This window comes from Morone saxatilis, unplaced genomic scaffold (genome assembly GCF_004916995.1).
Source record: "Morone saxatilis isolate NCDOM2014 unplaced genomic scaffold, NCSU_SB_2.0 Contig18, whole genome shotgun sequence".
In the NCBI taxonomy this organism is placed as follows: Eukaryota; Metazoa; Chordata; class Actinopteri; family Moronidae; genus Morone; species Morone saxatilis.
Genome location: NW_023339740.1, coordinates 15,005,757 through 15,024,507, shown reverse-complemented (window position 1 = coordinate 15,024,507; position 18,751 = coordinate 15,005,757). Strand labels below are relative to the sequence as shown.

The 18,751-nt window shown below is 38.9% G+C and overlaps 3 protein-coding genes across 4 annotated transcripts in view; 2 read left to right on the top strand and 1 right to left on the bottom strand.

The window, feature by feature from the left end:
- Nucleotides 1-602, bottom strand: part of LOC118327901 (mitochondrial RNA pseudouridine synthase rpusd4-like) — a 3,709-nt gene extending 3,107 nt beyond the window's left edge. The window contains exon 1 of the mRNA XM_035661423.1: nt 27-602. Within this exon, the coding sequence (XP_035517316.1) occupies nt 27-254 (228 nt within the window). The 5' untranslated portion in view covers nt 255-602. The remainder of the gene's footprint in view (nt 1-26) is intronic.
- A 151-nt stretch (nt 603-753) lies between these two features.
- LOC118327907 (WD repeat-containing protein 82-like) lies at nt 754-11,014 on the top strand. 2 transcript variants are annotated; one of them, XM_035661431.1, is made up of 17 exons: nt 754-1,186; nt 1,382-1,482; nt 1,607-1,673; nt 2,100-2,199; nt 2,661-2,777; nt 3,118-3,273; nt 3,375-3,444; nt 3,521-3,663; nt 6,963-7,136; nt 7,975-8,070; nt 8,151-8,255; nt 8,347-8,361; nt 8,456-8,497; nt 8,597-8,722; nt 8,916-9,066; nt 10,007-10,128; nt 10,320-11,014. In XM_035661431.1, exons 1-17 carry the CDS (start codon nt 1,026-1,028, stop codon nt 10,485-10,487), a joined length of 1,914 nt encoding a protein of 637 aa, XP_035517324.1. In that variant the 5' UTR covers nt 754-1,025; the 3' UTR covers nt 10,488-11,014. The 2 variants fall into 2 exon arrangements, with proteins under 2 accessions (XP_035517324.1, XP_035517323.1); XM_035661430.1 differs by lacking the exons at nt 6,963-7,136; nt 7,975-8,070; nt 8,151-8,255; ... (4 more) ...; nt 10,007-10,128; nt 10,320-11,014 and adding an exon at nt 3,758-4,147 and having other exon boundaries at nt 787-1,186.
- Nucleotides 11,015-13,621: 2,607 nt separating this feature from the next.
- Nucleotides 13,622-16,908, top strand: LOC118327918 (cytokine-inducible SH2-containing protein-like). The gene is made up of 3 exons (XM_035661449.1): nt 13,622-13,918; nt 14,774-14,930; nt 15,160-16,908. Exons 2-3 carry the CDS (start codon nt 14,792-14,794, stop codon nt 15,663-15,665), a joined length of 645 nt encoding a protein of 214 aa, XP_035517342.1. The 5' UTR covers nt 13,622-13,918; nt 14,774-14,791; the 3' UTR covers nt 15,666-16,908.
- The last annotated feature ends 1,843 nt before the right edge of the window (nt 16,909-18,751 follow it).

The window sequence follows — 18,751 nt, the reverse complement described above, 5'->3', positions numbered from 1 at the left end:
GTGGCCGCCGCCGCCGCCGCCCGGGGCTTCGGCCTCTCCTGTTGGACCTTCCGGGCCAGGTCGATCGCTTTCAGCCGCGGTTTCTCTCTGGTGTCGGAGGCTGGACTGTGTTCAGTCTTGGTGGTCAGGCTCCGGCTGAGGGATGCTGCTGCCTCCGGACACCGGCGGCAGTTCGCCCGCTGTCTGACCCGAGAAAGGACTGCGTTCAGGCCGGTTTTCCAGTCAGTGCAGACTCTCCTCCCGCAGCTGTTCATTGTGGTGTGTAGTCTGGTGGACAGTTCACATGAACGTGGAGATATAAACACAAACTCCAGAGGACATGTGTGCGCCGTTAAACTACTTCCGGGCCACGCCTTTCAGAATAAAAGCGTACAAACTTCATTTTCGACTTGAACTAAAAAAGCAAGAAAATACAAAAAATCCAATACTTTAGTTGTAGAAGTGATTTTGATTAAACGGATACTCGTTCAGTCACATAGGTGGTATTTTTGACTTCTGGTGGCTGGAATAAACATTAACAACAAATGAGCTGCCATTTTAACTAATTTGTCAGGACGCTTCAAAAAATGCGATTTAACAACAAAAAATAATCCCCAAGCATGTGACTTTCAAAGCTGTTGTCTATTAAAAACACTGGACTGTGCGGGCAGCAATAACTTCCTGTGGCGGTGTGTCGTAATCTCCTGTGTCTGACAATAGGTATGCTCGTTTCTAACACCGCCACTGCCCGGTCTACTTGAAGCCACTGGATGTTATAGTGATCTTTAAAGCACCGCTCGCCCGGTAGATGTTGAGGTACAAACCGAATGAGCCTATGGTTGGATGTTGTGAATAAACAAAACCGCTTTTTATTTTTATTGTCGATGTTCTGAAAATGTGAGCGTTTATTTGGACGTTTTAAAGGATGTTGTTCATGCGATGTTCGAGCAGGCTTCATTAAACCTGGAAGCAGAGGGAGGGGCAACCTTTGGGGTTTTTACATGGTATATGTCTGCATGAAATAAAAAAACACACAGGCTGCAGACATGAAGATCACAGACAGCGTGTTGCGAAGTTTCAGGGTTGCAAGGACATATCGAGAAAACTCCCAGAAAGTAAACTGTGTGGACTTCAGCCCAAATGGGGAAAATGCGATATCAAGCAGCGACGATGACTGTATTGTGTTATATGACATCCGGGAAGGAAAGTAAGTGGACAACATTACATTTAAAAAAACAAACAAGTGGGAACTGAGTGATTAAAACTGTAATCTATTTATGCCTCAATAATGTGAAAATCAATAATAAATAATGGTTTCCATACTGTGTGGACTCTGTCACTGGAGGATGTTCACTGTGGTTCATCATTGATTGACATTTTTAAATGTTCTGTCCTTTCTCAGGCCTAAAAGGACCCTGTTCAGCAAGAAGTATGGAGTAGACCTCATCCGCTACACACATGGAGATGCACAGACTGTAGTCTACAGCTCCAACAAGCTAGATGGTAAATAACTCAATAGACTGACAGTCAGCTGTTGGCACAAAGCACCAAAACAACATATTACATATCATTTAAATGCATCTTCTACTCAGTTTTCAAAACTTAAGTGTGATTTTGTGTCTTGTAGATACCATCCGATACCTGTCACTCACTGACAACAAGTACATCCGGTATTTCCCCGGTCACACTGCAAGGTGAGTAAAAGCATCCACCTCCACAGATGAAATGGATGTAAACCTTTAAAAGTGGATTTCTTCCCAAGAAGATGAGAACAAAGTAAATACAACCCTTGTCAGGTTGCTGGGTGGAGAAATAGCTACAAACTTATTCCAACCCAAGTTGCCCTTTAATCAAAATAAAATGAGAAAGCTACAACGTGCTCAACAACAAAAAAATCTTTGATGTTCGCTACATATTTTAATGCATCTGTTATCTATACATTATTATATCCTAATGTTGATAAAGGTATGGTAAAAATATATTCATACTTATGCTCAGTGTTTCAGAAATACACAAAGTAAGTTTTACTTTCTTATCTGGTCTTTTCTTGCCTTATTTTACCTTATCTAAAAATAAGTTTAATTCCTTAATGGTTGAAGGTAATTTTGATGTTTTTCCAGAGTCATTGCTCTCTCCATGTCACCAGTGGATGACACGTTTATCTCCGGCTCTCTGGATAAGACGATCCGGATCTGGGACCTGCGCTCTCAAAACTGTCAAGTGAGTAGTCTGTGAACAGGCTGGAAAATGACACTTCCTCCGTTGTCTGTGGGCAGTTACTCAAATGTGTAATTACAGCTGCTGCTACAAAATGTAGCACTAGATCAGGACATCCCAGATTACTGCACATCAGGGTATCAGTAGTTACCGACCCCCCTTTTAATAAACGTTTGTCCTGTGACCACTGGGTGTCCCCAGACCTCCTATAGGAACCACGGCTGCACTTGGATCTTCCCTCTCACATGTAAAACTGGACCAACAAACAGTAGCTAAAACCCAATATTGTAAAATATTATACTATAAACAAAGACTAAATGGAAGGAGAGACTGTAATATGAACGATGCATGACACAAACACCAGTCATTAATCAGTAAGCCTGAAATATGGTGAGGAAATCCAGACTTCCTGTTGTTTGTTGCCTCTTTTTCTTTGGATTTATTTGTGTGTATTTGTGTTTCAGGGTTTGACTAATCCACTGGGGAAACCTGTATGTTCCTTTGACCCCGACGGGCTGATATTTGCAGCAGGGGTGGAATCACAGGCCATTAAATTATACGACCTTCGTGCTTTTGACAAGGTAAAATGCAAATTAGTGTGTTAGTGGTTTGTGTGAGTACGTTCATAGACTGCACGACGTGGTAAAAACGTCATATTGCGAATATTTTGATACTACGATGTTTCATGATCAGTAGGAATTATTAATTTTGTAACACAATTTACATTTTTAATAAAAAAAACTATTAAAATCTGTAGCAAACAAACATGTTTCCTCACATCTGGATATTGCACTTGGCCATATTCTGATAGTGATAATATTTCTATAATTGTACTTTTGTATGCATGGAGGTGTTGACCTTTATACACCTGGTTAATTATTTTCTCTGTATTTTTAATGTATGTAATATTTCTGTGTAAAGGGTCCCTTTGCCTCCTTTGAGACGAGGTTTAATCGTATGTGTGACTGGACTGGACTCAAATTCAGTAACGATGGGAAACAGATTCTCATCTCCACCAATGGAGGGATGATTCGCGTCCTGAATGCCTTCAATGGATCTGTGCTGCACACTTTTTCTGTAAGAGACATACACATTGTCACACACCTACTGAATTAAATCAGTCTGTTTATGATTGCTTTGAAGCAGCTCAATGTGGTGTTCCCTTTGCTAATATCAAGGGCTACAACAACAGTAAAGGCATCTCCCTGGAAGCCTGTTTCACTCCCGACTCGCAGTTTGTCATGATCGGTGAGACTAAACACCACCATTTATATTTGGGCCTCTTCCTGTAAGCTGTGTGTTTAAAACATGTCTTGTTTTGTAGGCTCAGAGGACGGGAGAGTCCATGTTTGGGGCACTGAGAGCGGGATGAAGGTGGCCGTGCTGGATGGGAAACATCCGGGGCCAATCAACACACTGCAGTTTAACCCCAGATACATGACGTTCGCTAGCGCCTGCACTAACATGGTGAGATCAAACTTATCACATCGACGTTTGCTGCTGGACAAACTGATACAAGCAGAGTGATCATTTGTAATTTGTTCTTCTCTTCTCTTAACAGACTTTTTGGCTTCCGTGTGTTGATGACGTTTAGCAGGACGTTGCCACAGTTAGTCCTCGTTGTAAAACACGTCACAATCATACAGTGATGTAGGATACCTTCGTGTGTTAGCCTCTCTTGTCCTGATAAGAACCTTGTGGAACTGATGGTTTAATGGAAGATAAACTGTTACTGTTACTTTTTACCTGCAGTATTTTCAAACTTTTGAAAGGATTGATGAAGCTGTTACTAAATCCTACATACCTCCTGTTTAAATTCAGGTACAAAACATCGGGTCAATATTTTTTTACCTTATATCTCAAGATCGTGTGATTCAATTGTAATTGAATTGATTAATAATCAATGTTTTTATCATTTTAATATTGTTAATAAAGTGTTTTTAGATGAAAATAAGAGCTCATGTTTGTTTCTTCTTTTGACATTCTTACTTTTATCATACATCAGATGAATCTTGATATACAGTACTAGCGCTTTAACGAATGATTTATTACGTTATCGATTCAAAATGATTCTTTTCGATTTATCCTTTGGTCTCTATAATATAGGTTGTATAAAATGTGACCAAAGTGACTTCTTCCCATCGCCTGCTTTATCTTGCCAACTGTCCAAAACCCAAATATATTTAATTTATTATCACATAAGACAAAGAAAAGCAGCAAATTATAATTCAGAAGCTGTCATTAGGTAAGATTAGGACATTTTTGCTTACATTTTTATTTTCTATCAATTGACTAATCAATTGATTGTTTGAGCTTTATATAGTGAATAATAATGGGCACATTTACTAAGAAAATGTAGATTGTTCACACTTTCCAGTACAACACACTGATGAATGATTCTATAGGTTGCTCTTTGTATATGAGTAATTACAGCCTTAAACAGTGAATGACACAGTCCTTACAAATGTGTCTTTTTTTAGACAATTAATTAAAGGATTAGTGTGTCTGTGGTTCTCATAACAACAACGCTCCCATGAGCTCACTTAACAGCAGTTCATTCAGTCAGTAAACCAGTCTGTGAACACACATGCAAGCGTGAGATAAACGCAGGCAGTTTTAATCAATTTGATGAACCGGTGTTTGTTTTGTTTTTTCGTGCACATTAAGTGTGTCTTCCTAAAGTAGAGGGGGGGGGGGGGGGGGGTTCTGTTGAATAATGTATAGATGCTTGGGTTGTGTACTCACCACTGAGTGAATAATGGATGATCCCATCACAAATAACCTCGCAGGTACACACTTATCTTTCTCTCACCTCCTACCCTATGTGTGTGTGTGTGTGTGTGTGTGTGTAAACGTGTGGAAGAAGAGACGTAGAAATAAGATGTGATAGTTTAAACATTTGTCACTCACACTCTTACCAACTTAACGCTCGCTCGCTCTCCTCTACTATACTTACTGTACACACTGTACTGATGAGTTTGTTTTTCTTAGTCAACAGTAATGGATCCCTCAGTACCTACTGTACAGGAGCCAACTCATCTGGAGCTCTTTACCTCACACTTTGGAATTAAATGTGTTTAAATGTGTTTATATGTGGCCATAAGAAACCTCACATTCTCATATTTTGATAGCGTGCAGAGGTACTGACCGTAGTCTCACTTTTTCATTTACTATTGAAGGTAACTTTGCCAATAAAAAGGTACTGACCACCAATACATGAAACCCCCTCACTCCTGGTCCATTGAACAATGTCAGATTCTTGCTTGGTGTCACATTTCTGTGACCAGGGGACTAGAATTTGAGATCATGCCTGAGCTGATCGGCCATTCAATGTGAATGACTGATAAAATGTTGTTACATGTGGCGCACTAACAGCATCTGAAAACACTGACCACTGATGCAATGCACGCTGGATTTCTACCTAGCTTGTCTCCCCCCTCACAGTACAGGACATTATGTGACCTGGGAGATGCTCCCCCACCGAGACTTTTAAAGTTGTGGTCATCGATACGCAAAGAGTTTTAGATCAGTGGTTAGGGTGGCATATCCACTGACAGGCACGTTATTACTCATCAGCCACAGTTCCGCAGATTGTATTTCAAGTGTTAGGAATCTCCCAAGTCACCCTCAAGGCGTTTATGTCACTGGTGCGCTTGGGTACATCTGTCTGCCATCAGTGTAGAGGCAGCCTACCTGCTGAGCAAGAAGAGCGAGGACACAGAGACCTGGACCTGGTCCTTCTTGCATGAGAGGAGTGTGAAGCGACTGCCAAAAGATGTCACACCAAACTGGAATTAACGGTACGTAACATTTTTTAAAGAAGAACTCTGTAATCTTTCTTAAATCAGGGTGTTTATGTGTATAAATCTAATTGTCTCCTAAAATTCTTTTAATCTTTTTTGACTTTTTAGCGTTTGAGCTGTCTGACATATACGTCATACACTGATATCCTCAGTATTTAATTGACTTTAAAAACCTTAAAGCGGTTCCTTGTGTGTATATAAATAATCGTGGACTGTAAAGGCTACATATATAATTATAATGTCTACTACTGATTGCCAGTTAAAATGTCTGTCTTCTGTTGTGATACTTACAATCATGATATGTAGCACCTACAAACATTTATGGATAGTTTAAGAGCCACCTATACGTGTGTTATGGCATTTGGTAATTGGAGCGTAGGGGGACGGGTTGGCAGAAGCGAACCTCTCTCACCTTTCTCACCTGGTCTTACATCATTTATGAGACCGCTGTGTTTGGTAACCATGGTGAGAGAGAAGACAGGGAGTGCAATAAATACCTGAATCGAGTTTTCACTTCCAAACAAACATTAGTGGGTGTGGAAATTGGGGGAAAGTTGAGGTTGTTTTATCCCTCAGACTAAATTTTCTTAGTGGCTCTTTGGTTCATATGTCCCGTGTCTGAGTCACTTTAGGTGATACCGTGACTGCCTGGCAGTGGATCAAATTTTCTCCCTGAAGTGGAGTCTCAGGTTCTTACCTACCCAACTCTGTCTCACTTGCTTTCAACCCCCCCCCCCATCCTCAGTTTTGACTTATCTGCCTTATATCTGGTTACTTTAGCAACATCTGAGCTGAAGGAGTTTCTGGCCCGAGCGAGGGGAGGTGCCATCAGAATAATGAAGATAGTCATCAGAAATGGTAAACATGAGATGCTTCTTGTATTCAGGAAGATTTGACACAAGTAAACTTTTAGTTCTAAATCCCAAGATGAGTTGAGCTGATGCATTTTTGTTTGCAGAGGAGTTGGTGCTAGACTGGTTCAGAGAGCCAGTACAGAGCTGGGACAAGGATTACGATCAGTTCCTGCTTCCTCTGCTCACGCCTCAGGAACCCTGCTACATCCTCTACCGTCTGGACTCCCAGAATGCACAGGGATACGAGTGGATCTTCATCGCCTGGTCACCTGACCAGTCGCCAGTATGTCTGGAGTGATGATGTCACTGTTCAGCCATAGTTTCAAATGTAGTCATTCAAATTATTGTAATAAATAATTAAACCAAAACTACATGTCGGTAAACATTGTTATGAGCTGAAAAAGGGAAATAAGCAGGACTAAACTGAACTAAATTAAACTTTTCTGGAAAACTACCATAAAACTTAAACTAAGATAACTTTTGAAAGTTATTTTTCTAGTCAAAAAATTATTTAAACACAGGTTTAGGCTTAGAGTTTAATTGTTATTATTGAAAAATTGTGATCACTATTGAAAACATATTTAAATTATATTTATTGTTTCTATTATATTACACAACACGTGCCTTAAACACATACAACATATAAGAAAAGATAAGATAAGGTAAGATAAAACAGACTTTAGTGATCCCAAACTGGGGAAGTCACTCGCTACAGCAGCTCCAGATACAACACAACAGATAAGAGAATACTCATTACCTGAAAAAACAGAATAGAAAAACAACATATAATGAAAATAGAATTAGAGTTATATGTACACTATATACAGCTTTTTATATACAGATGTGATAGATAAGGAACATTGCACAGGTCACAGCCGGAAGTGCTGGCCTGGTGTAAAAATAAATAATCACACAGTACAAAAATATATACCGCAGTACAGATTAGAGGAAATACAGGCAATAGATGTGTGTACATATGTGTTCTATAATTACATTATTCCACATTTAAATTAAAATTCCTACCAAAACTTACATTTTCCTGAATGCCAATGCTCTGTAGAAACAACCATAACCATGGCTAATATTCATTATATCCTCTCATCTGTCTGGGCACCTGTTAGGTGAGGCAGAAGATGGTGTATGCAGCCACCCGTGCCACACTGAAGAAAGAGTTCGGAGGAGGTCACATCAAAGATGAAATATTTGGCACAGTCGAGGTTAGTAAAATCCCTCCAGCCTGACAGCTGATCAGTGAATCTCCAGCGAGGAATCACCCTGTTTGTGTTCCTGTTTGCAGGACGACCTGTGCTTCCAGGGATACCTGCGACACATGTCCTCCTGCTCCTCCCCGGCTCCTCTCACAGCAGCCGAGCAGGAATTACAACAAATTAAAGTCACAGAGGTAAAGTTCAAACAGTACAAACTAAAGCACATACTGAATGTAAGTACATTGTGTACATTCAATCTTGTTTGCTTCTGCTTTTTCCCTGCAGGATAAAGTTGTATGGGTATGTAAGCTTTTCTTCATAACACAAATTCAACTGTGTGTGCATGAAGAAGAGAAAGGAGGACAGATTCAGAAACTGTCTCTTCTGTCCACAGGATGAACGTAGACGAATTGGGACTCCAACAGCGCGAGCAAGGGTTTGTTAAAATCTCTTTGACTCACTGGCATTTTATTTCCTGTCATGTGTTGGGAAACATCAGCACTGAGATGTCTGTGGGTTTTTTTTTATCTTGCAGGTTACAATGGAGTTTGGCTTGGACAAAAGGGCGCAGACTCTTCAAGGTCTTGCATTCCCGTTACAAGAAGAGGCCAAACGAGCTCTGCAGCAACTCAAGCAGAGACGTATCAACTACATACAGCTGGTGAGACTGAAAACCTTTATCTGAATCTGTTTATTACACAGAATGCAACATGTAACTTATTTCCTGTGAACCAAAACAAGCTGTCAGGATCTTTGTTTTTATTTTAAAAACTGTGTGCCACTGTTTGTCAGCGAGATTAGCTGTGCATGACTTGACCCCTGAACAAAGCTTGTTTGTGTGTGTTATGTTGCAGAGGCTGGATGTAGAGAAAGAGACCATTGAGCTGGTTCACACCAAACCTACAGAGATCCACGAGCTTCCCTACAGGATTCCCACAGATTCACCCAGATACCACTTCTTCATCTTCAAACATTCCCACCAGGGCCAGCTGCAGGAGGCACTGGGTCAGAACACAGTCTCATTGTACTTCAGCATAATATAAATTAATATAATTTAGCTTTTTATTTTCAAGAAACTGAAGGGAATCCAATTGAATTTGTTTTTATTAAAACCTTTTTTTTCTCGGGATGTTACTTCTAGAATAAGTCCTCACTCGTCCTCACTTATCAGTATATTCACATATTATCAATGAATCAAATGATCAAATTATCAAATATGTAACATGAAAGGGGTCGCTCGTAGAAATGTATATTTGCAGTTTCCCTCTATGGAGTGTTTTAGCGTCTTTCAGCTCATTGTTTTGGTCTAGGCTTTACTGTTCACCTCATCAACCTCATTTCCAGCTGCAGCGGGCAGCTGTTCTCAGTGATGAGTCCACTGTACACTACCTCCTTAGCCCTAAACAGCAGACAGAGATGGTTAGCCATTAGCTGGAAAACATAATGGAACATCTAGTAACTAAAGAGAGGAAGTTGGTGGAGACCAAAGCACAGCTACAAAGAGAGTGAATATTGAACATACATTTGGCCAGGGACTCAACTCCAAATTAATGATAATGTTACTCCATATGTGCAGGCTGTACAAATAATAAAGAACTGTTTAATAACATGTTAAACATATCATCTTTATTAGGGGACAATATGTCAATATTATGTTTTTAGCTTGTTCCACTGCCCCCCAAGTGGCTCAAAAGAATTTTACTTCAGATATCAGACACTATAGACACACATGTGGTCAACCAAATGTTACTCAGAGATTAGTTTAAAAACAGATACTGTTGACTAGTTTTCAACTCAACTTTCAACACAACTAACGTGATAGCACTTGTACTTATATTAGTTTAGGATGTTCTAGTACTCTGTCCAGTTTTTTTTAAAGAAGATCCGATCCAGTGACGCAACAAATATCCGCTCCTTAAGTGACGACTTTATTTATCTCTTGCAGTGTTCATATATTCAATGCCTGGATACACCTGTAGTATCAAAGAACGGATGCTGTATTCCAGCTGTAAGAACAGGCTACTGGATGAGGTGGAGAGAGACTACCAGCTGGAGGTCACCAAAAAGGTACAGATCACCCAGATGGCCCACAAATAAAATAACAATCAGACACAATCTGGAATATATCTCTGTAGAGGTAAACAGTAAATAAGGCCACCATCATTTGTCTCTAAACTGTTAGGATGATAATGAATGTTTTAGTTCTGTGGTTACTAAAAAGAGTATCCATTAATCTGTGTATTATTCTGTGTGTGTAGATGGAGATAGACAGTGGCGACGGCCTGACAGAAGACTTCCTGTATGAAGAGGTCCACCCGATGGAGCACACCTTAAAGCAGGTCTTTGCCAAGCCCCGCGGACCGGGAGGGAAGAGGGGCAACAAACGTCTCATCAAGGGTGCAGGGGAGAACGGGGAAGAAAGTTAGACATTATACACTCACATAAGACATTACACACACACACACACAAACCAACACGATATCTATGAATTGACTTGTTATTTGACTGTTTAGTTTCTAGCCATTTCTTCTTTTTAGTGGTGGACATTCATTTCACACTGGAAACAGGAGAAAATAGATCCACCATAAAGCAGAATTCATTCATATTTTCCTTTGATGAAAGATGTAAACAAGAACACTGTTGGTAGTCTAATTGGCTGATATGTGAACACATCTTTTGGTTTATTTAAATTAAATTACATTTTGATTTACATGAAAACCTGTGAGATTAAGTTGTTATTCCTCTTAAACCCTACTGTTGCACCAGTGTGTCACAATACAAACACAAACTATTGTGCAGCCAAACTTTTCAAAACAAACTTTATTTTCAATTATAGTGGAGATCAAAAATGTTCTAGATACCAAATATGTCTGGAGGAATTTTGGGGAAATGGGTATTGATCGATTGATTTTATTTAAGGATTATTGGAAACAGGAAAAAAAGGAAAAAAATCCAAAGGATAACATGTTAAAGCGAAAAAAAAAAACTGTATTTCAAACACGGTCCCGAGACGTTAGAAGAAAAAGAAACAAAAAAGAAGCCAAACATGAAACTAACCTGCAATCCAAAATATTAAAATATTTTAAAAAGTACAGTTAAAATAACAATGTATTTTTATAAACATATTTCCCTGTCCTAACCTGACCTCTACATTTCCAAAGACTTGATGTGTAACTCAGTGGCACCAGTGTAAAAAAAAAAGAAACTTCTGGCTACATTATAAAACAATGCACAAAATATATATAACATTTACATTTTATACAATGGTGAAAGCCATAAAAACATGAAGTCTTAGGTATGTTTTCAATAATTTCCTTTAATAAAGAGTTTAAACAAGCTGGTACACAACAAGTATGACACTGTCAGACAGTGGGGGCATTTGGGGAAATACAATTATTAGTTTTCCACCTGAGAGTTAGATGAGAATATTGACACCACTTTCATGTAAATCTGCCTAGAAACACTTCTAAAGCTCACTAACTAACACTTTATATCTCATTTGTTTAATCCGCACAAAAACCAACGTGTAAAAACAACAAAGCAGTTTACAGGTGGTAATCCGGGTTGCCAGGCAACCGGCAGAGGCTTGGATGTTAAAGGGTTAAAATGCTTTTTATATATATAATTGTATTATTTTTCATTTGCCAATTACTGTCCAAGTTGAAGGCAACATTTCCCATCTCAGTTGCCTTCTCCTGTCTCTGCTGTCGACTTCAGGAAATGATTCTCACTGTTTTTTTATCCCTTCACTTATACTGATTCAGCTATTCACAATAATTGGAAAATGGCTTGTAAATGTCTGCTTTAGGGTGGATTATCATTTATATTGCCTCAGTCTAGGCTGTACCCATGGTTCACTCTTAACCACATGCAAATTCATCCACATCACACTCACTGTTGCCTTTGCCTTCTGCAGTCACCTGAGCAAAGTTTGACTACACTCAACTGAAGGCTGTTGTTTTACATGGTCCTACAATAAAATATTTTCTTTATTTTCTAGTGTTGTTTCTCTCTCTGTGACTGTGTGTGTGTGTGTGTGTGTGTGTGGCCAGTAGCGGCAGCAGGGATCAGGGCTCAGCAGCAGAGGTCAGTTTGTTGTGTGTTTTCCAGGAAGGCGTTTACTCAGAACCCTTCAGCCGTGCAGTTCTGCTGCTTTCATACCTCATGAGAAAGACGGTTGATTTTGTTTCTTGGAAACGGTTCAGAGCTGAATGGCGGCGTTCAAGCTGTTCATTATCATTGTTCATGGGAACTGTGGGGTGGGTGATAATGAACTCTGACTCTGACTTCTGACATGACCCAGTTCAGTTAGATTCCAGGAAATCAGGTCAACCATTTTCACCACACAGGCAATTTTCTCCCAGATAATACAACAAGAAAAAATCATTGGCTGAGAGGTTATTGTTCAAAGCGTGATGGGGAGGATTAGTAAAGGAATAAAAACAGGGATTGGGTGTTAATGTATTACAGTGTTTGCTTTACTGTCCAATATCAACCAAATTCTACTCAGTGCAAGTGAACTGAAATTAAACTACATATAACATATATACATATATATACATATATATATATATATATATATATATATAGTCAGAAATCTCTGTAATGTTGAAACCATACAAGTGTTACACACTCTGTTATACAGACATGTAGAGGTTGAAAAGCAGTATTTCCATTGGACACAAATGCAGCATTAAACAGACTATTGCCTGCAGCTACATCAAGACAGCCAGAGGCAACTCAAACATTATCGGAGGTTCTGCTGTTTCTCTTCAACATAAAAGCTTGAGAACTTATTATATTTATATTTTCATTTTTATTTTTACTTATATGTACATACCTATACATACATTTCTTTTCTGTATATTGTGTTAGATAATATAAGATTATTTATTTTTTTAAACATGTAGAACAGCTTGTAACAAACAACTTCCCATGAATAAAGTATTTCTGATTCTGTTAAACTGCCAACTGAGCTTTTAACCATACAATGATGAAATAAGTCAATAAAATGTGAGAACTGAATTAATTATCATGCAATGTTGCATCATGCTTCTTTTACTAATAACCCAGCCAAGTCATTTTTTTATTTAACTCCAGTAGTTTTTATTTCAAAATGTGTGATGAGAAGTGACATTGTGAAATAAAACAGGCAAAGTCCAAATAATCAAAAGAACTGCACAGACTCAAAAGGTTTTAGTTGGCTCGGGTTGCGGTGGAGGGCTTGGACTCATGACCTCATGGCCTAATTTCTGTATTTACAAACGTTTAAATAATTTCTCACAGCATGTGCTCCATTTTTACATCACATCTCCATCCTGCTCTGTAAGTCACAAAGTCTGAGCTCTTCTTCACAGAGAGCGCCGTCGTTGCACTTTATTTTGAAGGCCGTAGCGGAACCGGTGTGTGTGTGTGTGTGTGTGTGTGTGTGTGTTGTTGTGTGTGTGTGTGTGTGTGTGTGCGTGTGTGTGTGTGTGTGTGTGTGTTTACGGGGCGCAGTGAGGCTGGCAGCAGCTTGTCTCTCACTGCGGGCGCTGAAACACAAAACCTTTCTCGGAAACCGATTCCTGGAACCTCCGTTAGTCCAAACTGAACTGAGCTGTTTTCTGTCCCGCAGTTTACTGAATAAAGAGCTTCACTCCGCTTCAGTCTCACACTCTCACTCGGATGTTTGTTATTCCTTTATTTTTTTATGACAACAACAAATCTTGTATTAGAAGAAATGCTTTCTTCTTCGCTATAGTCGACTGAGACACTTCATTATTCACTGTGAGAAACTGCTGAATTATTATTTCCCTGGGCTGTTTTTATTTTTCAAGCTGGTCGCGATCCCTATGATTTCTTTTTTCAATATCAGGTAAGATCATTTTAAAGAATCACATACATGTTTTATTTTTTTCTTATCATCTGCTTAATTCTAACACTGCTATACTTTACTAACATTTTCTTGTGGATATAGGCTATAAATAATTCTAATGCATGAATGATTATAAGACCGCAAGCATTGGCTTTTATATATGTTTATATTTATATCTATATAGATATATTAATGAGTTATCTTACCGTCACACTGTGTACTGTAGGCCTACCATTAGGGCAACGTGGGTACTGCTTGTATACTGCTTACTTTGTATCTTTAGTTAAATTGCTCTTGTGTAGTCTCGACTTTTATTTCTTATTTTTATTTTATCGTTTATTTTATATATTTCAAATAATTGATTTTTCACGTTTTTTCTATTTACCTGTACTTATTCTGTGCTTAACATGTGAACTTTCCCTCTAGGGATCAATAAAGGTTTATCTCATCTTATTTTAGTTTTTAAATTCTGTGTTGTACACAGTAAATACACAGTAGCCACAGGAACTAAACATTTGACTTAAACAGCTATATATATTGTTCTGTGCTGGTTTAATTGGTTTTGTAAATTTGAGTTTTAATACTCTGTTTCTTTAATTGTTTGTTTGTTAAGTTCTATATTTATCTGTACTTTTATCTGTCCTTGTGCTGCTGTATGGTTGGTTAGTTAATATTTGTTTCATATCTCAATTAAAATTGTGCACCCAGGACACACATTTACAAACTGAGATGTACACTTGTATTACTTACTTAACCTGACAGAGATTTTGGAACAGAATACAATAAAAGCTTGTAAAGTAAGTAAATTATTATGTTTGTTCTTATTTATTCTGTTGATATTCACTATGTTAACAGGGCTGCCGTCAGTCAGAAATGGTTGCCCGGGCTGTAGCTGTTTCCCATCACGAGGAGCACAGAGGTTCATGCTGTCCACATCCCTCTCCTCCACCCTGGGAGCCAGCAGAGGACCTGCGCTGCATCGCCACCACCTTCCAGTATCTACAGACCTCAGGTACGCAAGCAGTCTCCCTGATTTTGACTTCACATTTTATTTCATTAAAATACAACATCTGACCTTTTGTTTTGAGTCCATCTCATATTAGTATTATTTGTTATGGTATTGTGGAAAGAATTGGAGGGACTTTAGGAATCAAACTTAACCCTTCCAGTAACACAATTTGTATCATCACCAAAACTAAATCAAAAATTAAAATTAAAACTGATATCCAAACCATCTGCAGGCTGGTACTGGGGTTCCATCTCCGCGGTTGAAGCTCGCGAAGCTCTCTTAAAACAGACTGAAGGCACATTTCTGATGCGGGACAGCAGTCATCCTCAGTACATGCTGGCCCTGTCAGTGAAGACCCGCTGTGGACCTACCAGTGTGCGCATAGAGTACAGCAGGGGCTCTTTCAGGCTAGACTCTATTTCCCCCAGCCTGCTTCACCTGCAGTCCTTCCCAGATGTTCTCAGCCTCATACAGCACTACATGGGCTCAGGCGACACGCCGCAGGGCCAGGCATCTAAGGACATCCATCCAAAAACAAAGCCCGACCCTGCCAAGCACGCAGTTAAGGACAGCGGCATGCCTCTGAAGCTGATACACCCCCTGCACAAACCAGAGGCCTTCCCTTCATTGCAGCACCTGACGCGCCTCACAGTCAACAGATTCACCGACTCCCCCGACCAGCTGCCACTCCCAAAGCCTCTGCTGCGCTACATGCAGGACTACCCCTTCCACATATGAGGGTCCCTGTCCCTCGGGTACAGGACACAGAGACAGGAACGTGGGTCAGGGTCACACTCCATGAGCACACACTGTGAATCTGGGACAGTTGGACACAGCAGGCAACAGACAGCAGCCCAGAGGGATAAAAACTGAAATACTTCATGTACAATAAACCTCAGTGTGACCTCACTGCCCATGAATAAGCTCAGTCTTGCTACAGCACTACTGTTGTTCTCCAAAAAAAACATTGTTATTGTTTTTATATGTTTACACTACTGTACATTATTTTAGTTCTACAATGCCCTATGTGAGTTTTTTTCCCCCTTCATTGGCTCCATTTTCCACCAGTAAGAAGAGTCATATGGATTTGTTTGCACGTTTTAGACCAGTGGTCCCAAAGACAACCCAAACTTATCAATAATAAATCTGTAAAAAGAGCAGCTATTGTTTGCTTTGTTGTTCCAGCAGAGATAACATTAGAAATACTTTGGATTTTCATTTTTTTCATCTCTGTTTTTGTTTATTCTGGAGCTCATTGTGAGGGTGCCAAAGGACCTGAGGTTTGTGTTGAGTGCTGGACAAAGCAATGTTTATTCACTCTTTATGAAATCAATGAACCTGATGAACCATGGCCAAGCCAACAGTAATCTCACGTGACGCTTGCAACCGTTGGGCACCATTACAGTTATCACAAATCTCTTAAAGGTGTATTTGCATCCTTTTTTTTTGTTTGTTTAGCTTTTTTTGTGTGTGCTGTGGCTCTCTTGATACAGCATGTTTTGATCATTATTTTGCACAAGAGGTTCTCTCCCTGCTGAGTGTCACTGTAATATCTCCCTTCTGCATGCCTGGGTTTTATTGGTCAAATCCAATCACAGTATAATTAGGAATTTAAATAGTTGAGGGTACGTTGATATGGCATGTTGTTACCAATATTATGAATGTGAAAGGATTAGGGTCAGGCTGATACTACATGACATGAATACTGGAGCGCCAGTGGTGGTTGACAAGTCAGTTTAAAAGATAAAATAAAAGACAGCGTACAATGTGTATTTAGTATTTGTTTTATGTGAAGAATCATTTTCTAAATCATCTTCCTTTTGAAGAGGTAAAACACACACACAATTATTACCAGGCACGGATACCAGTGGCTGTTCTTGGAAAACTGTTGTTAGCTATTAAAAGACATATGTTTACAACTGGTTTCATTCTCAGAAGAGGATCATATTTTCAGCGAAATAAACCTCAGACCTTTTCTGTTTGTTTTTTTCAAAGTGTTTTTTACTGTTGACTGACTGGCCAAACAGTCAGATGAATGTGAGGTATTAGTATAACTGTTTTCATGGAAACACGCACGAGGTGGTTTCTGCGAGGTGGAACTGAGCAGTGTGCAGAAAGCCTCTTATCAGGATTAGAGTAAGAGCTGCAGTTATTAATACACTGCTGCACCAACTGAGAACAGACTATGGAGTAATTTTAGTGCCAGCACAGATTGAATCTGAATTTAATAATTTAACATTTTAAATGTTTAAACTGGATATTGTAATCAATATTTTAAATTGAAACTGAAATTAAATCTTATGGTTTGGAATTTAACCCATTTTACTTTGAACTTGTGAGTTTTGTTTCAGTTTTTATCAGAGTACGAAATTATGTTCAGAATTTAGTTTTCAGATTTAGTTTTTCAATATTCAGTTTAAACTCAGCTTCACTAGTAGCTCGTCTAGCTATGTAGCACACTGCCACACACTAAAGTGATCTTGGTCACATATTACGAGATGTAAGTTCAGTTGAAAAAAGAAATGCTAAATACATTGATACAAAGTGTTTACCTGTGAGGTGCAGCAGGTGTTTTGTCAGCCATGACAAAATGGGAGCAACTACACAGCTATCCTCATAGCCAACATACCTAGAATGCCTTGCGGTCTGAAGAAGTCCTTTGAAAAGAGTTGGATTGAATTGGAGTTCTTCTAGTTTATTAGACCCCCAGATGAATGCCTCCGAGTAAAAACTGAATTTGAGAAATAAATTCTGAACTGAATACGGAACTTCATCGAAATTACAATAATACTCACAAATTGAAAGCAACACAAATTATATTCAGTTTCAAACAATAAAACACTATTTCCATGAAACATTAATCTAATTACCAATCAATAATCAATTGCAACAAACCTGGGGTGATGTGGGGGGTGATGTGCCAGCCATGGTACCTTTAAATTTGTACATAAGTGCAGCACTAAGAGTAAATGCTTCTTTCCACCACTGCATATGGGTCAATGTCATTTACAGCAGCTCCTACCATAAACAAAAAACATGTGTTGTACTGAATCTATAGAAAGGGGATATAATCATGTAGGACATAATAGACCTCAAGGTTCAAGGTCACTTTATTTGTACCCAGGGGGAGATTTGGATTGCAGTAAGATTCCTCTTGACAAAAAAAAAATATAAAAACAACAAACAACTCAGACAGTAGACAAACATAATACAAACAGGATAAAGGATAAAGATAAATGTAAAAGTGTTCCGGGCTTTAAAAATCAGGACTTACAAAGATAGATCAATAAATAAAACACTAAGATAAATAAAACACTAAGATAAATAACCACTAGAATAAATAAGATAAAGATGCAGATAAAAACAAAAAACTCTGGAACAAAGCTATTTTTATACATCTTGGGACTATAAACCTCATACAGAAGGAATAAGCTGGAATTCACTACAGGGTGGGAGTCCTTTATTTAAAACGGAGCTGGTTATTCACTGTAACTGTGTGCAGGGATTCTGGGTTAAGCTGTACCTCAGCAGTCAGCCAACTAGACCATTTAACAATTTGAGTGAGGGAGTTTCACTTCTTTACTGAGAGGTTTCCAAACCATGACACCAAAGGAAAAAAAAACTACTACTACTACTACTATTACTAATAATAATAATCATCATCATCATCAACACCACAACAATCATCAAGTACAATACTCATAATAATGTATAGCAATAAATATATAATTGATTCAAGTTTCAAGATGTTTATTGTCATATGCAACAAATACATCAAGCTCCTCTGTGCAATGAAATTCTTTCTTTGCTGTTCACCCTGATAC

What these genes read in the sequence shown, in the direction of transcription:
- LOC118327918 (XM_035661449.1), top strand. Translation starts at nt 14,792, where the DNA reads ATGGTTGCCCGGGCTGTAGCTGTTTCCCATCACGAGGAGCACAGAGGT. An exon ending in CCAGTATCTACAGACCTCAG is followed by an intron (nt 14,931 to 15,159) that starts GTACGCAAGCAG and finishes AACCATCTGCAG; the next exon opens with GCTGGTACTGGGGTTCCATC.
- LOC118327907 (XM_035661431.1), top strand. Translation starts at nt 1,026, where the DNA reads ATGAAGATCACAGACAGCGTGTTGCGAAGTTTCAGGGTTGCAAGGACA. An exon ending in ACCTTCGTGCTTTTGACAAG is followed by an intron (nt 2,778 to 3,117) that starts GTAAAATGCAAA and finishes TTCTGTGTAAAG; the next exon opens with GGTCCCTTTGCCTCCTTTGA. An exon ending in GGTCACCTGACCAGTCGCCA is followed by an intron (nt 7,137 to 7,974) that starts GTATGTCTGGAG and finishes GGCACCTGTTAG; the next exon opens with GTGAGGCAGAAGATGGTGTA.